The sequence below is a fragment of the Aegilops tauschii genome, chromosome 6 (assembly GCF_002575655.3).
Source record: "Aegilops tauschii subsp. strangulata cultivar AL8/78 chromosome 6, Aet v6.0, whole genome shotgun sequence".
Lineage (NCBI taxonomy): Eukaryota > Viridiplantae > Streptophyta > Magnoliopsida > Poales > Poaceae > Aegilops > Aegilops tauschii.
Window position 1 is genome coordinate 487806247 of NC_053040.3, and position 15749 is coordinate 487821995.

The 15749-nt window shown below is 47.2% G+C and overlaps 1 protein-coding gene and 1 pseudogene across 1 annotated transcript; both read right to left on the bottom strand.

The window, feature by feature from the left end:
* Positions 1 to 6117: 6117 nt before the first annotated feature.
* LOC120966005 (G-type lectin S-receptor-like serine/threonine-protein kinase SD2-5) lies at positions 6118 to 9155 on the bottom strand (annotated as a pseudogene).
* A 2253-nt stretch (positions 9156 to 11408) lies between these two features.
* Positions 11409 to 14331, bottom strand: LOC109742696 (G-type lectin S-receptor-like serine/threonine-protein kinase SD2-5). Its single transcript, XM_020301801.3, has 2 exons — positions 12004 to 14331; positions 11409 to 11692 (listed from the first exon to the last, which is right to left on the bottom strand). The coding sequence occupies exons 1-2, from the start codon at positions 14329 to 14331 to the stop codon at positions 11603 to 11605; spliced, it is 2418 nt and encodes an 805-aa protein (XP_020157390.2). The 3' UTR covers positions 11409 to 11602.
* Positions 14332 to 15749: the final 1418 nt, after the last annotated feature.

The following is a 15749-nucleotide window of genomic DNA, read 5'->3' on the forward strand; positions in this document are numbered from 1 at the left end:
TTCATGGTAATTGTCTATTGTTCATGCTATAATTGTATTGTCCGGAAATCGTAATACATGTGTGAATACATAGACCACAACGTGTCCCTAGTAAGCCTCTAGTTGACTAGCTCGTTGATCAACAGATAGTCATGGTTTCCTGACTATGGACATTGGATGTCATTGATAACGGGATCACATCATTAGGAGAATGATGTGATGGACAAGACCCAATCCTAAGCATAGCATAAAAGATCGTGTAGTTTCGTTTGCTAGAGCTTTTCCAATGTCAAGTATCTTTTCCTTAGACCATGAGATCGTGCAACTTCCGGATACCGTAGGAGTGCTTTGGGTGTGCCAAACGTCACAACGTAACTGGGTGACTATAAAGGTGCACTACGGGTATCTCCGAAAGTGTCTGTTGGGTTGGCACGGATCGAGACTGGGATTTGTCACTCCGTGTGACGGAGAGGTATCTCTGGGCCCACTCGGTAATGCATCATCATAATGAGCTCAATGTGACTAAGGCGTTAGTCACGGGATCATGCATTGCGGTACGAGTAAAGAGACTTTCCGGTAACGAGATTGAACAAGGTATTGGGATACCAACGATCGAATCTCGGGCAAGTAACATACCGATTGACAAAGGGAATTGCATACGGATTGATTGAATCCTCGACACCGTGGTTCATCCGATGAGATCATCGTGGAACATGTGGGAGCCAACATGGGTATCCAGATCCTGCTGTTGGTTATTGACCGGAGAGGCGTCTCGGTCATGTCTGCATGTCTCCCGAACCCGTAGGGTCTACACACTTAAGGTCCGGTGACGCTAGGGTTGTAGAGATATATGTATGCGGAAACCCGAAAGTTGTTCGGAGTCCCGGATGAGATCCCGGACGTCACGAGAGGTTCCGGAATGGTCCGGAGGTGAAGAATTATATATAGGAAGTCCAGTTTCGGCCACCGGGAAAGTTTCGGGGGTTACCGATATTGTACCGGGACCACCGGAAGGGTCCCGGAGGTCCACCGGGTGGGGCCACCTATCCCGGAGGGCCCCGTGGGCTGAAAGTGGAAGGGAACCAGCCCTTAGTGGGCTGGGGCGCCCCCCTTGGGCCTCCCCCCATGCGCCTAGGGTTGGGAACCCTAGGGGGGGGGGGAACTTCCCCCTTGCCTTGGGGGGCAAGGTGTTGGAAATATGCCCTAGAGGCAATAATAAATAGGTTATTATTATATTTCCTTGTTCATGATAATCGTTTATTATCCATGCTAGAATTGTATTGATAGGAAACTCAGATACATGTGTGGATACATAGACAACACCATGTCCCTAGTAAGCCTCTAGGAGACTAGCTCGTTGATCAAAAGATGGTTACGGTTTCCTGACCATGGACATTGGATGTCGTTGATAACGGGATCACATCATTAGGAGAATGATTTGATGGACAAGACCCAATCCTAAGCCTAGCACAAGATCGTGTAGTTCGTTTGCTCAGAGCTTTTCTAATGTCAAGTATCACTTCCTTAGACCATGAGATTGTGCAACTCCCGGATACCGTAGGAATGCTTTGGGTGTACCAAACGTCACAACGTAACTGGGTGGCTATAAAGGTGCACTACGGGTATCTCCGAAAGTGTCTGTTGGGTTGGCACGAATCGAGACTGGGATTTGTCACTCCGTGTAAACGGAGAGGTATCTCTGGGCCCACTCGGTAGGACATCATCATAATGTGCACAGTGTGACCAAGGAGTTGATCACGGGATGATGTGAGTTACGGAACGAGTAAAGAGACTTGCCGGTAACGAGATTGAACAAGGTATAGGGATACCGACGATCGAATCTCGGGCAAGTAACATACCGTTAGACAAAGGGAATTGAATACGGGATTGATTGAATCCCCGACATCGTGGTTCATCCGATGAGATCATCGTGGAACATGTGGGAGCCAACATGGGTATCCAGATCCCGCTGTTGGTTATTGACCGGAGAACGTCTCGGTCATGTCTGCATGGTTCCCGAACCCGTAGGGTCTACACGCTTAAGGTTCGATGACGCTAGGGTTATAGGGAAAGCATGTACGTGGTTACCGAATGTTGTTCGGAGTCCCGGATGAGATCCCGGACGTCACGAGGAGTTCCGGAATGGTCCGGAGGTAAAGATTTATATATGGGAAGTCCTGTTTTGGTCACCGGAAAAGTTTCGGGTGAAATCGGTAATGTACCGGGACCACCGGGAGGGTCCCGGGGGTCCACCAAGTGGGGCCACCAGCCCCAGAAGGCTGCGTGGGCCAAGTGTGGGAGGGGACCAGCCCCAGGTGGGCTGGTGCGCCCCCCCACCAAGGCCCAAGGCGCATGGGAGAGTGGGAGGGGGCAAACCCTAGGTCCAGATGGGCCTTAGGGCCCATCTAGTGGGGCGCCTCCCCCTCTCCTCCCCTTGGCCGCCCCCCTTGATGGGATCTAGGGCTGGCCGCCTCCTCTTGGGGGTGGAAACCCTAAGGGGGGCGCAGCCCTCTTCCCCCCTATATATACTTGAGGTTTGGGCTGCCATACAGACACGAGAAAGTCTCCTTTTGGTGATGCCCTACCCCTCTCCCTCCTCCTCCTCTCCCGCGGTGCTTGGCGAAGCCCTGCGGGATTGCCACGCTCCTCCACCACCACCATGCCGTCGTGTTGCTGCTGGATGGAGTCTTCCCCAACCTCTCCCTCTCTCCTTGCTGGATCAAGGCGTGGGAGACGTCACCGGGCTGCACGTGTGTTGAACGCGGAGGCACCGTTCTTTTGGTGCTTAGATCGGAATCAACCGCGATCTGAATCGCTACGAGTACGACTCCCTCATCCGCGTTCTTGCAACGCTTCCGCATCGCGATCTACAAGGGTATGTAGATTCACTCCCCTTCCCCTCGTTGCTAGATTACTCCATAGATTGATCTTGGTGATGCGTAGAAAATTTTGAATTTCTGCTACGTTCTCCAACACAAGGCACCCCTTTCCCCCCTTTGGCCGCCGCCCCCCCTTGGAGATCCCATCTCCCTGGGCCGGCGCCCCCTAGGGGGCCTATATAAATGGGGGGGGGGAGGGAGGGCAGCAACCTACAGCCTTGGGCGCCTCCCTCCTCCCCTGCAACACCTCTCTCTCTCTCTCGCAGAAGCTCGGCGAAGCCCTGCCGGAGAACCGCTACATCCACCACCACGCCGTCGTGCTGTTGGATCTCCATCAACCTCTCCTTCCCCCTTGCTGGATCAAGAAGGAGGAGACGTCGCTGCACCGTACGTGTGTTGAACGCGGAGGTGCCGTCCGTTCGGCACTTGGTCATCGGTGATTTGGATCACGGCGAGTACGACTCCGTCATCCACGTTCATTGGAACGCTTCCGCTCGCGATCTACAAGGGTATGTAGATGCACTCCTTTCCCCTCGTTGCTAGTAGACTCCATAGATGCATCTTGGTGAGCGTAGGAAAATTTTAAATTATGCTACGATTCCCAACATGCATGAGCTAGCAAGGTTAGCCCAGTTTCAACAAGATGATGATGCTTACGCTCGGCAGTTCCATTCTGCTGATGTGTATGAGGACATGACACGCGATGTGAAATCCCAAGTTTGTTAAAAGACGATTTGAGGTTGTGGTATTCACCCCCCCAGTCGGATTGAACATGGATGATTTTCTGCTTAAGAAGACGCTCAACGTGTGCTTGAAACTGAATGAAGACATCGAACACATCAGACTTGCGCTTAATAAGATATAACCAAGTAAACCAACTATAAGCATCAATAAAACTGACATAATAATTGTGACCACTAACGGATGTCTGGGCATGACCCCATACATCAGAAAACACAAGCTCAAGAGGATGTTTCACAACACGAATAGACTCTGAAAAAGGAAGTTGATGACTCTTGCCCTGCTGACAGGCATCACAAATAGTTTCAGCAGTTTTATTGGACACAACGGGTAGATCATGACGATGCAAAACATGTCAAACTATGGGAGCCGCTGGGTGACCAAGGAGCGCATGCCAGTGTGTAGGTGACACACGAATACCACTGAACGCCTGAGGAGAAGACGGCATGGAAGGTGGGCGCGGCGCATCAAGTGCATACAGGCCATGGCGAAGACGACCGCTAAGCAGAACGGCCCTGGTGTCCCGATCCTTGATAAAGAAACGAAAAGGGTGAAACTCAGCAAGGACATTATTATCACGAGTAAGTTGAGGAATGGACAACAAACTACGCGTAGCAGAGGGAACACGAAGGACACTGGAAAGATGCAATGTGCGAAAACTGTGTGCAAGGAGAGAGGCCTGACCAACATGGGAGATGCGCATACCTGCTCCGCTGGCGGTGTGCACCTGATCATGACCACGATATGGCACATGAGTAGAGAGCTTGCCCATCTCACCGGTGAGGTGGTTGGTAGCTCCAGTGTCCATGTACCATGCAAGATCAACGGAGTAAGACGGAGTGCGACCATGATCATGACTCGTCACCGCGGCGGCGACCTGCTTGTCGTTCCCTTTGCCATTGTTGCCGAGGCCCAGAAAGTATTGCTTGTAGCGACGATGACAGCGAGAGGCAATGTGGCGCTCAAGGCCACACAACTGGCAGGCCTGCGGAGCACCACAAGTAGAACAACACGCCACTGGCCGGTTACCGCCCGTGATGGTCGGAGCATTGCCCCTCGAGGCCTGTTGTGAAGGCGGCGCCGGTCTGCCACCTGAAGATGATGACCGCGGGGGCTTCCCACGAGTCACGACATTGGCGGAGGCGAAACTGGGGGAGACGCGGCGCGCCTTAATGCACTGCTCACGGCCAAGGAGTCGTGCATAGAGCTCACGAGGTGGGAGCGGATCATCGCGGCCATGGACATTCTCAATGAGATTGTCATAATCATCATCAAGCCCGTTAAGCACGAACGTGGTGAACTCCTCATCCTGCAGCGACTGACCAACTGAGGCCAACGTGTCGGCGAGACCCCGCATCTTATTGAAGTAGTCCGTGATGCTGAGGTCACCAAGCTTCGTCTCACCCAACTCGGTGCGTATAGAGTGAGCACGCGCCTGAGACTGAGAGGCGAAACTGGTGTGAAGCGCCGCCCACGCCTCCCGGGACGTAGCGGCGAAGATGACCAGCGACGAGACGCTCGGGGTGAGCGAGGACTGGATGGCGGAGAGGATGGCCTGATCCTGGGCCACCCAGGTGTGGTACGCCGGGTGATGAGGGGGCGGACACGGGATGGATCCATCAACGTAGCCCTCCAGATAGCGGCTCCGCGAAGAGGCAGCACCTGGGCACGCCAGGACAGGTAGTTGTCCGGCGCGAGCTTCACCGGCAGCAGATGCGAGAAGTAGAACGGCGACGGCACCGTGGCCGGATCAGCGTGAGCGTGCGGCGATGCATAAAGGCCCATCGACGGGGCCGCCCCGGGATGCGCAGCAGGCACCGAGTAGGGCGGATAGGATCCAGGGGTACCAGCCGCGGGGGCGCCGTAGTGTGCCGCGACCGGAGCCACATGCGGCGAGGCAGCCGCAGCCCCTTGCGGCTGCGGAGATGGCGCCTGGTAGGGTTGAGGCTGTGCCGAGTAGGGGTTCGGCGGGGGCGCCGAGTAGGGTTGGGGTGGCGCCGGGTAGTGTTGGAGCGGCACTGGGTAGGAGTTCGTCGAGGACGCCGAGTAGGGCGGCGGCGGCACACCGTAGTAGTGATGAGGTGGCGGGGCGGCGTAGGGCTGCTGTGGGGGCGGCGCACCATAGTGTTGGGGCGGCACCAGCCAGGACGAAGATGGCGGCGGCCCACCATGGATCGGCGCAGGAACACCGCCCGCAGGAGGGGCAGCGCCAAGGGGCACCGCACCCATCGGGGAGGCAGCGCGATCTCCCGATCCGATCGGGGAGTGGGGCGACGAAGAGGCACCGTAGGCCATCGCGAGAGGCCGCGAGGCGAGGAACGGTGACGCAGGAGCAAGGGCCGGCACCGCGGCGGTGGGAGCGACAGAGGTCGGCGCGACGGCGGCGGTGGCGGCGGCAGCAGAAGACATCGTAACCTAAACTGATACCATGTAAGACATATAATTTGGAAACTGCACGACACCCCTAAACCGGGGTGTGGCTATCTCATTATATAGAGGTACCCAAGGGATACAATACAACGTTACAGTATATGTGTACAGAGGCTACGTATATACAGTCTAACACAGTAGAGGAGGGTTGCATGAGTAAGGTTTAATGTGCCCTCATGAATACCTAAGCAGTTTTTCTTGCTTTTGCCTAGTCCTGAGTCCTAAACTATTGTATTATTTTTTTCTGTTTGATTTGAATCAGTAGAGCCTTACAACCCCAGGCCAAAAGGTTCTTTCTCGTGGCGTCTCCGCCTCCCAGGGAGGCCCAGTCAAGAACGAACTGGCATTGCGCTCTTCATGGAGGAGAACTAGATTTTGTGCTTTAAAGGTACACAACCATCAGGTACAACTTCAATGAACAATCATCAGAAACATACTTCCAAAGTACAAATATGATAAACTACGAAAGACAAACTGCACGAGTTATTTCTTCTGCTCATTAGCCACCTGTTTCACCTTGGGCCAGATAGCATCGATGCCTGGGATGTAACTGAATATGTGGATGGATTATCTTGAACAGGCATGACTGAATTTGTATCCAAAGTTTCTATGCTAATTGCACCTTCCAGTGCTTTGATCACGGTTGACATTGAAGGCCTTAGAATGCTGTCATGTTGCAGACACCATATTGCGAGCTTCATCATTTGAATCACTTCCTCTTGGTGTGAGACCATATCCTCAACATGCCTGTCAATCAGATCAATCAAATGATTGTTTTGAGCTTTTTCTCGTAATAGATTTATAAGCTGAACATCCTCCTCGGGTTGAGAGTTGTCAATATTTTTTCTTCCACTTACTATTTCCATGAGAACAACTCCAAAGCTGTAGACATCAACTTTTTCAGTGATTCGTGAAGTTAACCATTCAGGTGCGAGATATCCTGGTGTTCCTCTCATCATAGTCACTACCTTGCTTTGGTCCCTATTTATTAACTTACAAAGCCCAAAATCAGCCACTTTAGCATTGAAGTTGTCATCCAAGAGAATATTTTGTGGTTTGATGTCCAAATGAGCAATTATATGCCTGCACTCCTCATGAAGATAGCATAGACCTTTGGCAATATCCAGAATGATCCTCGACCGGGTGCACCAATCAAGAGGGGCATTGTTATGGCGGTAATAGATCCACCTATCAAGTGAGCCTCTTGACATATATTCATACACTAGAAGCCTCTCAGACTTCTCAGCACAAAACCCAATCAACCTGACAAGATTGATGTGTTCTATGCTGCCAATAGTCTCAACTTCTGCCAAGAATTCTTTCTTCCCTTGTCTAGCACCTTCCAAACGTTTCACTGCAACTTTCTCTTCACCTAATTCCCCTTGAAAAACTGACCCAAACCCACCGTCTCCGAGCTTCTTACTGAATCCTTCAGTGCATTCGCTCAACTTTTCAAAAGAAAACCTCGTCAACATTCCAGGCAATTGATCAAAATCAAATTCATCTTTCTCTTCATACTTCCTCCTTCGTAGGAAAAGAGTAACAATAATGACAAGCAACACGAATGTAGTAACGGCTCCAACTGTAGCACCTAATATCACCTTTTTGTTTTCACTAGAGGGGTTAAGATGCACCTTCTTTTTGTTTTCGTTAGAGGGGCTAAGCTGCACCTTGAGGTAAGCAGGAGAGTTGTAACCAACAACTTCAGACTGTATTGATCGCAAGGAGAAGACCTTCGTCACCCACACACATTCTCTAGCTGTGAACAAAACGGCCATGCAGGAGCAGTTCTCCAAGCATGCTTGCTTACAGTCCTCGATGCTTGTCGCATTCACAACCATGTAGTTCTTATCAAAGTAAGAAACATTAGGGAGGGTCAATAGCTGATGTTGTTGTCTTTGTTGACAAGATATTGGAGTTATTGGTCTGCAGCCAAGGTTTGGCTTACGTTCATCCACCAGCTTGAAGTAGCTTGTACTAGAATATTCTCAAGTGGACAAACGCATTGCCCCTCTGTGCATATGCCGTACTCTCCACAGACTGTTGGGTAATCACAGTCGTCCATCCAAAGGGACCCTAGTACATCAAACACATTCCATTCTGTACCAGACCAAGTATACAGCCTCAAGTGTCCATTGGACTCTAATCTCATGTACTTGATGGAGTCAGTTGCTGGCAATAATGGCATATAACTCTCAGTACCTGGCATGCCTGGCTTCCCAAAGATGGTAAGACTTCCAGTCATGAATGTAACCCTTGTTGGATCATTTCCTGTCTTGTTTTGCCCCATGAGATCTGAAAAGTAGCACTGTGGTGGTGTGGATTCAACAAAAGCATATAATCCATCCGCACATACAGTGATATAGAACTGATTTTCAGTCCAATTTGTTGGAGAGGTATTTGCTGTGAGCCTCATACCTTCCTCGAGTGATTGCCCAACGATCAATGTGTCTGTAGGATGATCAAATGACTGCCACACGGTTGCATTCCTATGATCAAACAACACCAGATTGCCGATCTCAGTGAGCATTATGCCAACTACTGATCGGCCCGAGCTGTTGCTGGACCAAACATGGCTACCATCAGCATCATGAAGGACCAAGTTTCCATCTCTTGTAAACGTAAGGGTGGCGTTCTCCCTGACAGGGCGAGCCCGGTTGGCAGACCAGACTACCTGCGGATTGTCAACGCGGAATGGGTAAATGAATACCGCAAAGAGAAACTCATCGCACATGGATCTTGAGGAGACACATAAAACCCTGCACCAATGTAAGCTTCGGGGTTGTGGCCTGGGACAGGTATTAAACCAGTGACGATACGGGGGTCGACGTTTTGAAAGTAAACATTGTTGTTGATAAAAACTGTTGACGGTTTGGCTGGGAAATCATCACTAAAGGTCGGAGCTACCAAGAGCAAAGGTGTTGCAGCTGCCGCCAACAGTAAGAAGAGAATGACAGGAACCATGCTGTTTCACGTAAACTGTAATTAATTAAGAAGAATCAGTTAGAATGAGGAGCAAGGCAACAATAAGCTCAATTAAGAAGAATTAGTTAGCTTCCCCGCAAAAAAGAAGAAGAATTAGTTAGCACAAGGGGAAAGGTTGCAATAATCTTGAGATGAGCTTGTAGAGTAGAAGCAAGATGGCACGTTCGTCACACCTGATGATATTGAGCCGCAGTCGATGGAGAAGATGTGATCACCAACGAGATGACCAGCCGGCCTCACCGAGGGACTTGGAGTTGTTTTGGGATGTGATTTTCAGTGGTAGGGTGGGAGTGGATGTGTGCTTGTGCCCGTCCAATCTACATTCTAGGACCATGGAGTGTACGTCGTCAGCAAGTCTCAGTGGGTTGGCCATTCTTATTTTTGTTTTTTAAGCTCAGTGGGTTGGTCATTTGGTTTATGTTCATTGTTGTTAGGCTTGGAAGCATGATGGGTGCTGCATTTCCCAAAAGTATTCATAGGGGTTGAGTGGAACATGCCTGTTATATGGGCATCAGTCACAAATGCGTAAAGTTTAAAGACATATTTTTTTTGGGTTAATTAGAGAGGCAACGCAGCTCTCAATGCAGCAAAACAACAAAGTGTATATGCTTGTAGTAGCAAGTTGTCCTTACTTATCCTGACGGTTACCGTGAACTTGTCACCATAATATGGTATCTACTAGATATTTTCGTCAAAGACGGGTTTGATAAAGCCACCTAGGAATCTGTGAGGTTTTTTTAGCAGTGAAAAAAATTGTCAGATGTGTTTAATTGGGAAAGTGCTTGTGATTACTTTTTATTTAGCAATTTTGGACCTGACGTTGGCAACCACATGGGTACAGGATGGCTAGGGAATTCGTGTGCGATGATAGTTTGACTGACACATGAGAGAATTCACTTTAGGATTGCTTTTTTTTTGTTGGCCAATTGGCCAAATTAGTTATGGGTATTTTCATGATTAAATATCTCCCACATGTTGAGTGCATCGACCTTTGCTTGTTGCCACTCAGAAGGTGGAGTGCATTGTCATGCATTATGAAACATGGCCCACTTACAGGATTGACCGAATCAATGTAGATCCTAAAATGTTCAATTTAATTAGCGGAATTGTTGGCTCTCTGGACCGTGTCCGAAGAATAGATTCTGAAATTATAAAAACTGAACATTCTTTGTTCAAACATTTACATCACACATATATAGCCCACACATGGTACACTTCAAAACACAGTATCTATAGTTCACACATGATAATTTGCTTCACGGATAACTGAATTCTGAAGTCTGTCCGAAATTCTATAAAATTTCTGTGAAGTACTTTGAGCCCTTAGATTTGTTCGGTAGCATTGACCCAAACACAAATCTAAGACCCCATGTGTTATTGTTCGTTACAAATCCAGCGATAGCGGCTGTCGTCACATTAATGGAATGCTCTGACGATCCCTCATCGGCAGAAAGGGGCCGGGCAAGAGCATGGGAAAAAGGGAGGAACTGCTCGATTGCCCGTGCCTAAATCCAAGCTGTCACCGAGACTGCGGGTGCCCCGGGTGCTCTGCTTGCTAGGCTGCCGACCCTGCCACGCTAATCCGACTCCACCATAAATGGTGCCACTGAGTTCAGTCTGGTGTTTGGTGATTTCTGCAACTCGCTTTTGCATCAATTGATTGATGTCATCTCCTGATGTTTGTAAACCTGCATGTATATGCAGGTGGATAGATTAAATACTGCAATATGAAGGGTATAATGGATTTTTCTTACTTCGGTTCATGGATGGATTAGTAGAGAGCTGCCAATAACACAGGGGAAATGAAATGCTTGGTTACATCTAATAAGATACATGGTTCAGGTAAGAGAAATGACAACCCTGTTCTGTTGTTTTACATGCATATTTGAGTGTACATGCAGTGTTTGTTTATCCTCATGTCTGTTCAGTTAAGAAGTATCTTACCATAGCGAGCTTCAAATCATTGATTTACATCGTGAAGGGGTCATAATCTCAGTTTTTTTTCCAGTTCGGTCAGGTACATGTCCAGTGAACTAAGTGAAGTGTCTAGTTTCTTCTCCTCCACAGTTTATACACATCGTTTACTGAAATCTCATATGCAATTACAATCCAACCATCTAGGAATTCGTTCTGCATTGTGCTTGTGTATGATACAAACTGGTCAGCAGTTCGCGAGTTATTCTAGTTTACATTGCCATAAGTAGGACACGTGATCAACAATAAAAGCCGTCGAAAGAGCCGTATACACACACCTAGATACAACTACAGATACAAGCCACTAGGAATGCCTAAAGCCATCTTATAAGTAATGAACTCTTTTGTGGAATATCAACTTGATACTTTTGCAAAGAATCAATAAAGGCTTCATATTTCCTATAAATAAAACTGATGAGTAATGAGGTTCTTCCCTTGGCCTTGTCAAATGCAAGTTAGTGGTTGATGAATTAAAACTATCTCTTTGCTATTTGTAATTGTGATGAACATTGACGCGACTTTCAGTAAACGAAACCAACCATTTACTTCATTACTGTTCATTTATTATTCCATTATAATTAGTTGTTGTACCGCTTCGTTCATGTACTAGTCTACTAGATGTTATACCACCCCCACAATATCATATGGTAGCTGTAGGAGGGGTTGCCTGAGTAAGGCTCGATGTTCTCGTACATCGAACAAGCCTGGTCAAGAATGAACCGCCATATAATTGTTCATGAAGGATAGCCAATTTTTCATTTTTGAAGTTACAAGACCATGAGGTACAAGCTCACCAAAAAATCAATGATATATATTGCCTCAGAAGTCCTTTTGGATACAAAAGCAAAACTGCATATATATACTTTGAATTTCTTCTCCTCGTTATCCACTTATTTCACCTTGGGCCAGATAATATCGATGCTTGAGATGGAATTGAGTATGTTGATGGATTATCTTGAACAAACAAGAGTGAATCTGCATCGAAAGTTTCAATGCTAATAGTACCTTCCAATACCTTAATTACGAGTGACATTGATGGCCTTTGAATGCTATCATGTTGCAGGCACCATATTGCGAGCTTCATCATTTGAACCACTTCCTCCTGGTATGAAACCATATCACCACTATGCTTATCAATCAAATCAATCAATTGCTCATTTTGAGCCTTTTCTCGCAATAGATTTATAAGCTGAACGTCCTCCTCGGGTTGAGAGTTGTCAATATTTTTTCTTCCACTTACTATTTCCATGATGACAACTCCAAAGCTGTAGACATCAACTTTTTCAGTGATCCGCGACGTCAACCATTCGGGTGCCAGATATCCAGGTGTTCCTCTCATCACAGTCACTACCTTGCTTTGGTCCCTATTTATTAACTTACACAGTCCAAAATCAGCGACTTTGGCATTGAAGTTTTCATCCAAGAGAATATTTTGTGGCTTGATATCCAAATGAGCAATTTTTCGCCTGCACTGCTCATGAAGATAGCATAGGCCTTTGGCAATATCCATAATTATCCTACACCGAGTCGACCAATCAAGAGGGGCATTGTTATGGGAATAAAAAATCCACCTATCAAGCGAGCCTCTTGACATATATTCATAAACCAGAAGCCTCTCAGACTTCTCAACACAAAACCCAATCAGGTTGACAAGATTAATGTGTTCGATGTTGCCAATAGTCTCGACCTCTGCCAAGAATTCTTTCTTTCCTTGTCTAGCACCTTCCAAACGTTTCACTGCAACTCTTATTTCACCTAATTTCCCTTCAAAAACCGACCCAAACCCACCTTCTCCAAGTTTCTTATTGAATCCTTCTGTGCATTCACTCAGTGTCTCAAGAGAAAACCTCGTTGGCATTCCAGGCAATTGACTGAAATCAAATTCTTCGTCTTTGTCTTCATGCTTCCTCCTTTGTAGGTAAAGAGTGAAAATAATGAAAATTAATATTAGAGCAGTAATAGCACCAAGTGTAGCACTTAACAGCGCCTTCATTTTGTTTTCCCTGGAGGGGCTAAGCTGCACCTTGAGGTAAGCTGAGGAGTTGTAAAGAACATTTGTAGGTTGTATTGATTGCAAGGAGAAGACCTTCGTTACCCACACGCATTCTCCTTCTCTGAACAGAACGGCCATGCATGAGCAGTTCTTCAAGCAGGCTTGCTTACAGTCATCGACGCTTGTTGCATTCACAACTGTGGGGTTTTGATCGAAGTAAGAAATGTTCGGAATGGTCAATAATTGATGGTGTTCTATTTCTTGACAAGATATTGGAGTTATCGGTGCACAACCAAGGTTTGGCTTCCATTCATCCAGCAGCTTAAAGTACCTTGAACTTGAATTATTATCAACGGGACAACCACATTGCCCCCTAGTACATATACCATATTCCCCGCAAACTGTTGGGTAAGCACAATCATTGATTCGCATTACATCATGCACGACAGTCCATTTTTCATCATACAATTCATACTCATACAACCTCATGTGTCCATCTGAATCTAATCTCAAATACTGGGTGGATTTTGCTGCTGGCAATGAGATGCTATCATTCATATTTGACATGCTGAGGTTTCCATTCATGAACGTAACCTTCTGTAGATCATTTTCTTCCATGTGGTCAACCAGAGACGAATAAATATATGAAAAGTAGAGTTGTGGTGGCGTGGATCCAACATAAGCATATAATCCATCTGGGAGTACAGTGATATATAACTGATTCTCTCTCTCGATAGTATTTGTTGCAGAAGTGTTTGCTGTGAGCCTCATACCTTTGGCAAGCGACTGTCCGAGGACCAATGTATCTGTAGGATGATCAAATGATTGCCACACAATTGCATTCATGTGATTAAGCAGCACCAGATTGCCAAACTTGGTTAACACCATGCGAGTAACAGATCGGTCGGAGCTATTGCTTGACCAGACGTAGCCACCGTCAGCATCACAGAGGACCAAATTTCCATCCGAGGTAAACTCAAGGGTGGCATTCTCTCCGACAGGGCAAGCCTGATTCGCTGACCAAACTATTTGGGAATTATGAATGCTGCTGATGGTGTCAATGGGTGCTGCAATGGATACCGCAAAGAGGAACTCCTTGCATGGGAACATGGAAGAGGAGACACAAAAGAACCCTGCGGCAATATAAGATGCAATGCCAGAGTGAGCTTGTGATTGTGCTATGGCGACGATGTCACGGCTGTAGCGGTTGCGACTTTCAAAGAAAACATCGTTGTTGATCCAAATTGTTGAGGGTTTGGCCATGGAATAGCCCCCCAAGGTTTGTGCCGCCAAGAGTAACGATGGTGCTATAGCTGCAAGCCCGAGGAAGAAGAGAATTGCAGGACCCATGGTGGAAACTGTAATTAATTAAGAAAATTCACTTAGCACAAGGAAGAACCCAGCAAGTAATAACAAAGATTACACCGTTGCCATACCTGATGATATCGAGCCACCCATCAACAAAGAAGATGTGCTCTCGCCAGAGCGGTGGCCGGCCTCACCGAGGGACTTGGGATTAGATTTTCAGAAGATAGGATGGTCTGGGTGACTAGTCCCAAAGCGTCAACGTATTTGCTCTGGAGCGTGGAGTGTACGTCGTCAACAAGTCTCAGTGGGTTGGTCATCATTCTTATTTTTGAAACTCAGTGGGTTAGTCATTTGGTCTACCACTCATTCTTGGTAGGTTTGGACGCATGATGGGTGCCCACTAGCAAAATTATTCAGAGGGGTTGAGAGGAGCATGTCTGTTATATGGCATCACCACATCAGTCTCGATCAGAGTAAAGTTTGAAGGCAAATATATGTTGGTTAATTTGAAACGCATCATAGCTCTTAATTTTTCCTCCGAGAAGTCGCTAGCTGTTAATGCAGCAACAAAAAAGTGCTTCTGTAGCCTGGGCAAAGTCTTTGTTTTGTGGAAATAACCACCAGCTAGCAGATCTATTAAAAAGTTTAAAATCCCTCAAATATGATTCGCTACCCACCTCAAACCAAGGAGAATGGGGTACAGGGTTGAAGTATCACCGAAGTACACTTTAGCATCGTTGACCATGTTGGACGGTGGGATAGTTCAACTTCAAGGGCCGCTGCGCCATGGATGGAAATAGCGCCGCAGTTGTAATTACCAGGAACAGGAAGGAGAGGAGTTTGGCAGGACTCATGCTCTGGTCGGATGGAACTAGAGTCTAGAATCAAGAATAATCAGTTGATTCTTGGCTTATGCGAAGCCACCAAGAAACTGGGGATGAGCTAAGGTAGGATAGTACAAACAAAATCACAAGGTCGCACCTGATGATACTAATCCACCAACGGAGGATGTGATCGCCGGAAAAAAGATGGCCTTGCTGGCATTGGCTACCTAGATGGAGGAAATAGTCTGTTAGATGCACCTTCTTCAGAACTTCAGATTGTGTGTGATGTGCCGTTGGTATCTCTGAACTTTTTCTTCGAAAAAGGGTAATTAACTCTGAACTTCTTGACTGCGTTGAACCCAACCCAAAATTTTGCGTGCACCTGGTTTTGTGATTTGGTTTTGGAATCGATAATTTAATCTTTTGTTTTGAAAAAATACGTTTGAAGGGGCTTTCATATGTATGGACTGTGTCATGTGGGGATGGGATGTGGGACCAGGATCAACATGTCACATGGACAATGGTGTCCTATATTCATTACCACTTAAAAAAAAATTGGTTGCGCTGTGCACTGCATCTACTTATTAGTTGACAATGCCATGCATCTCTCTGTTTTTGTAGGTATATATCTCTGAA

What these genes read in the sequence shown, in the direction of transcription:
- LOC109742696 (XM_020301801.3), bottom strand. Translation starts at nt 14,331, where the DNA reads ATGGGTCCTGCAATTCTCTTCTTCCTCGGGCTTGCAGCTATAGCACCA. An exon ending in CAATGTCACTCGTAATTAAG is followed by an intron (nt 11,693 to 12,003) that starts GTATTGGAAGGT and finishes ATTCTTGACCAG; the next exon opens with GCTTGTTCGATGTACGAGAA.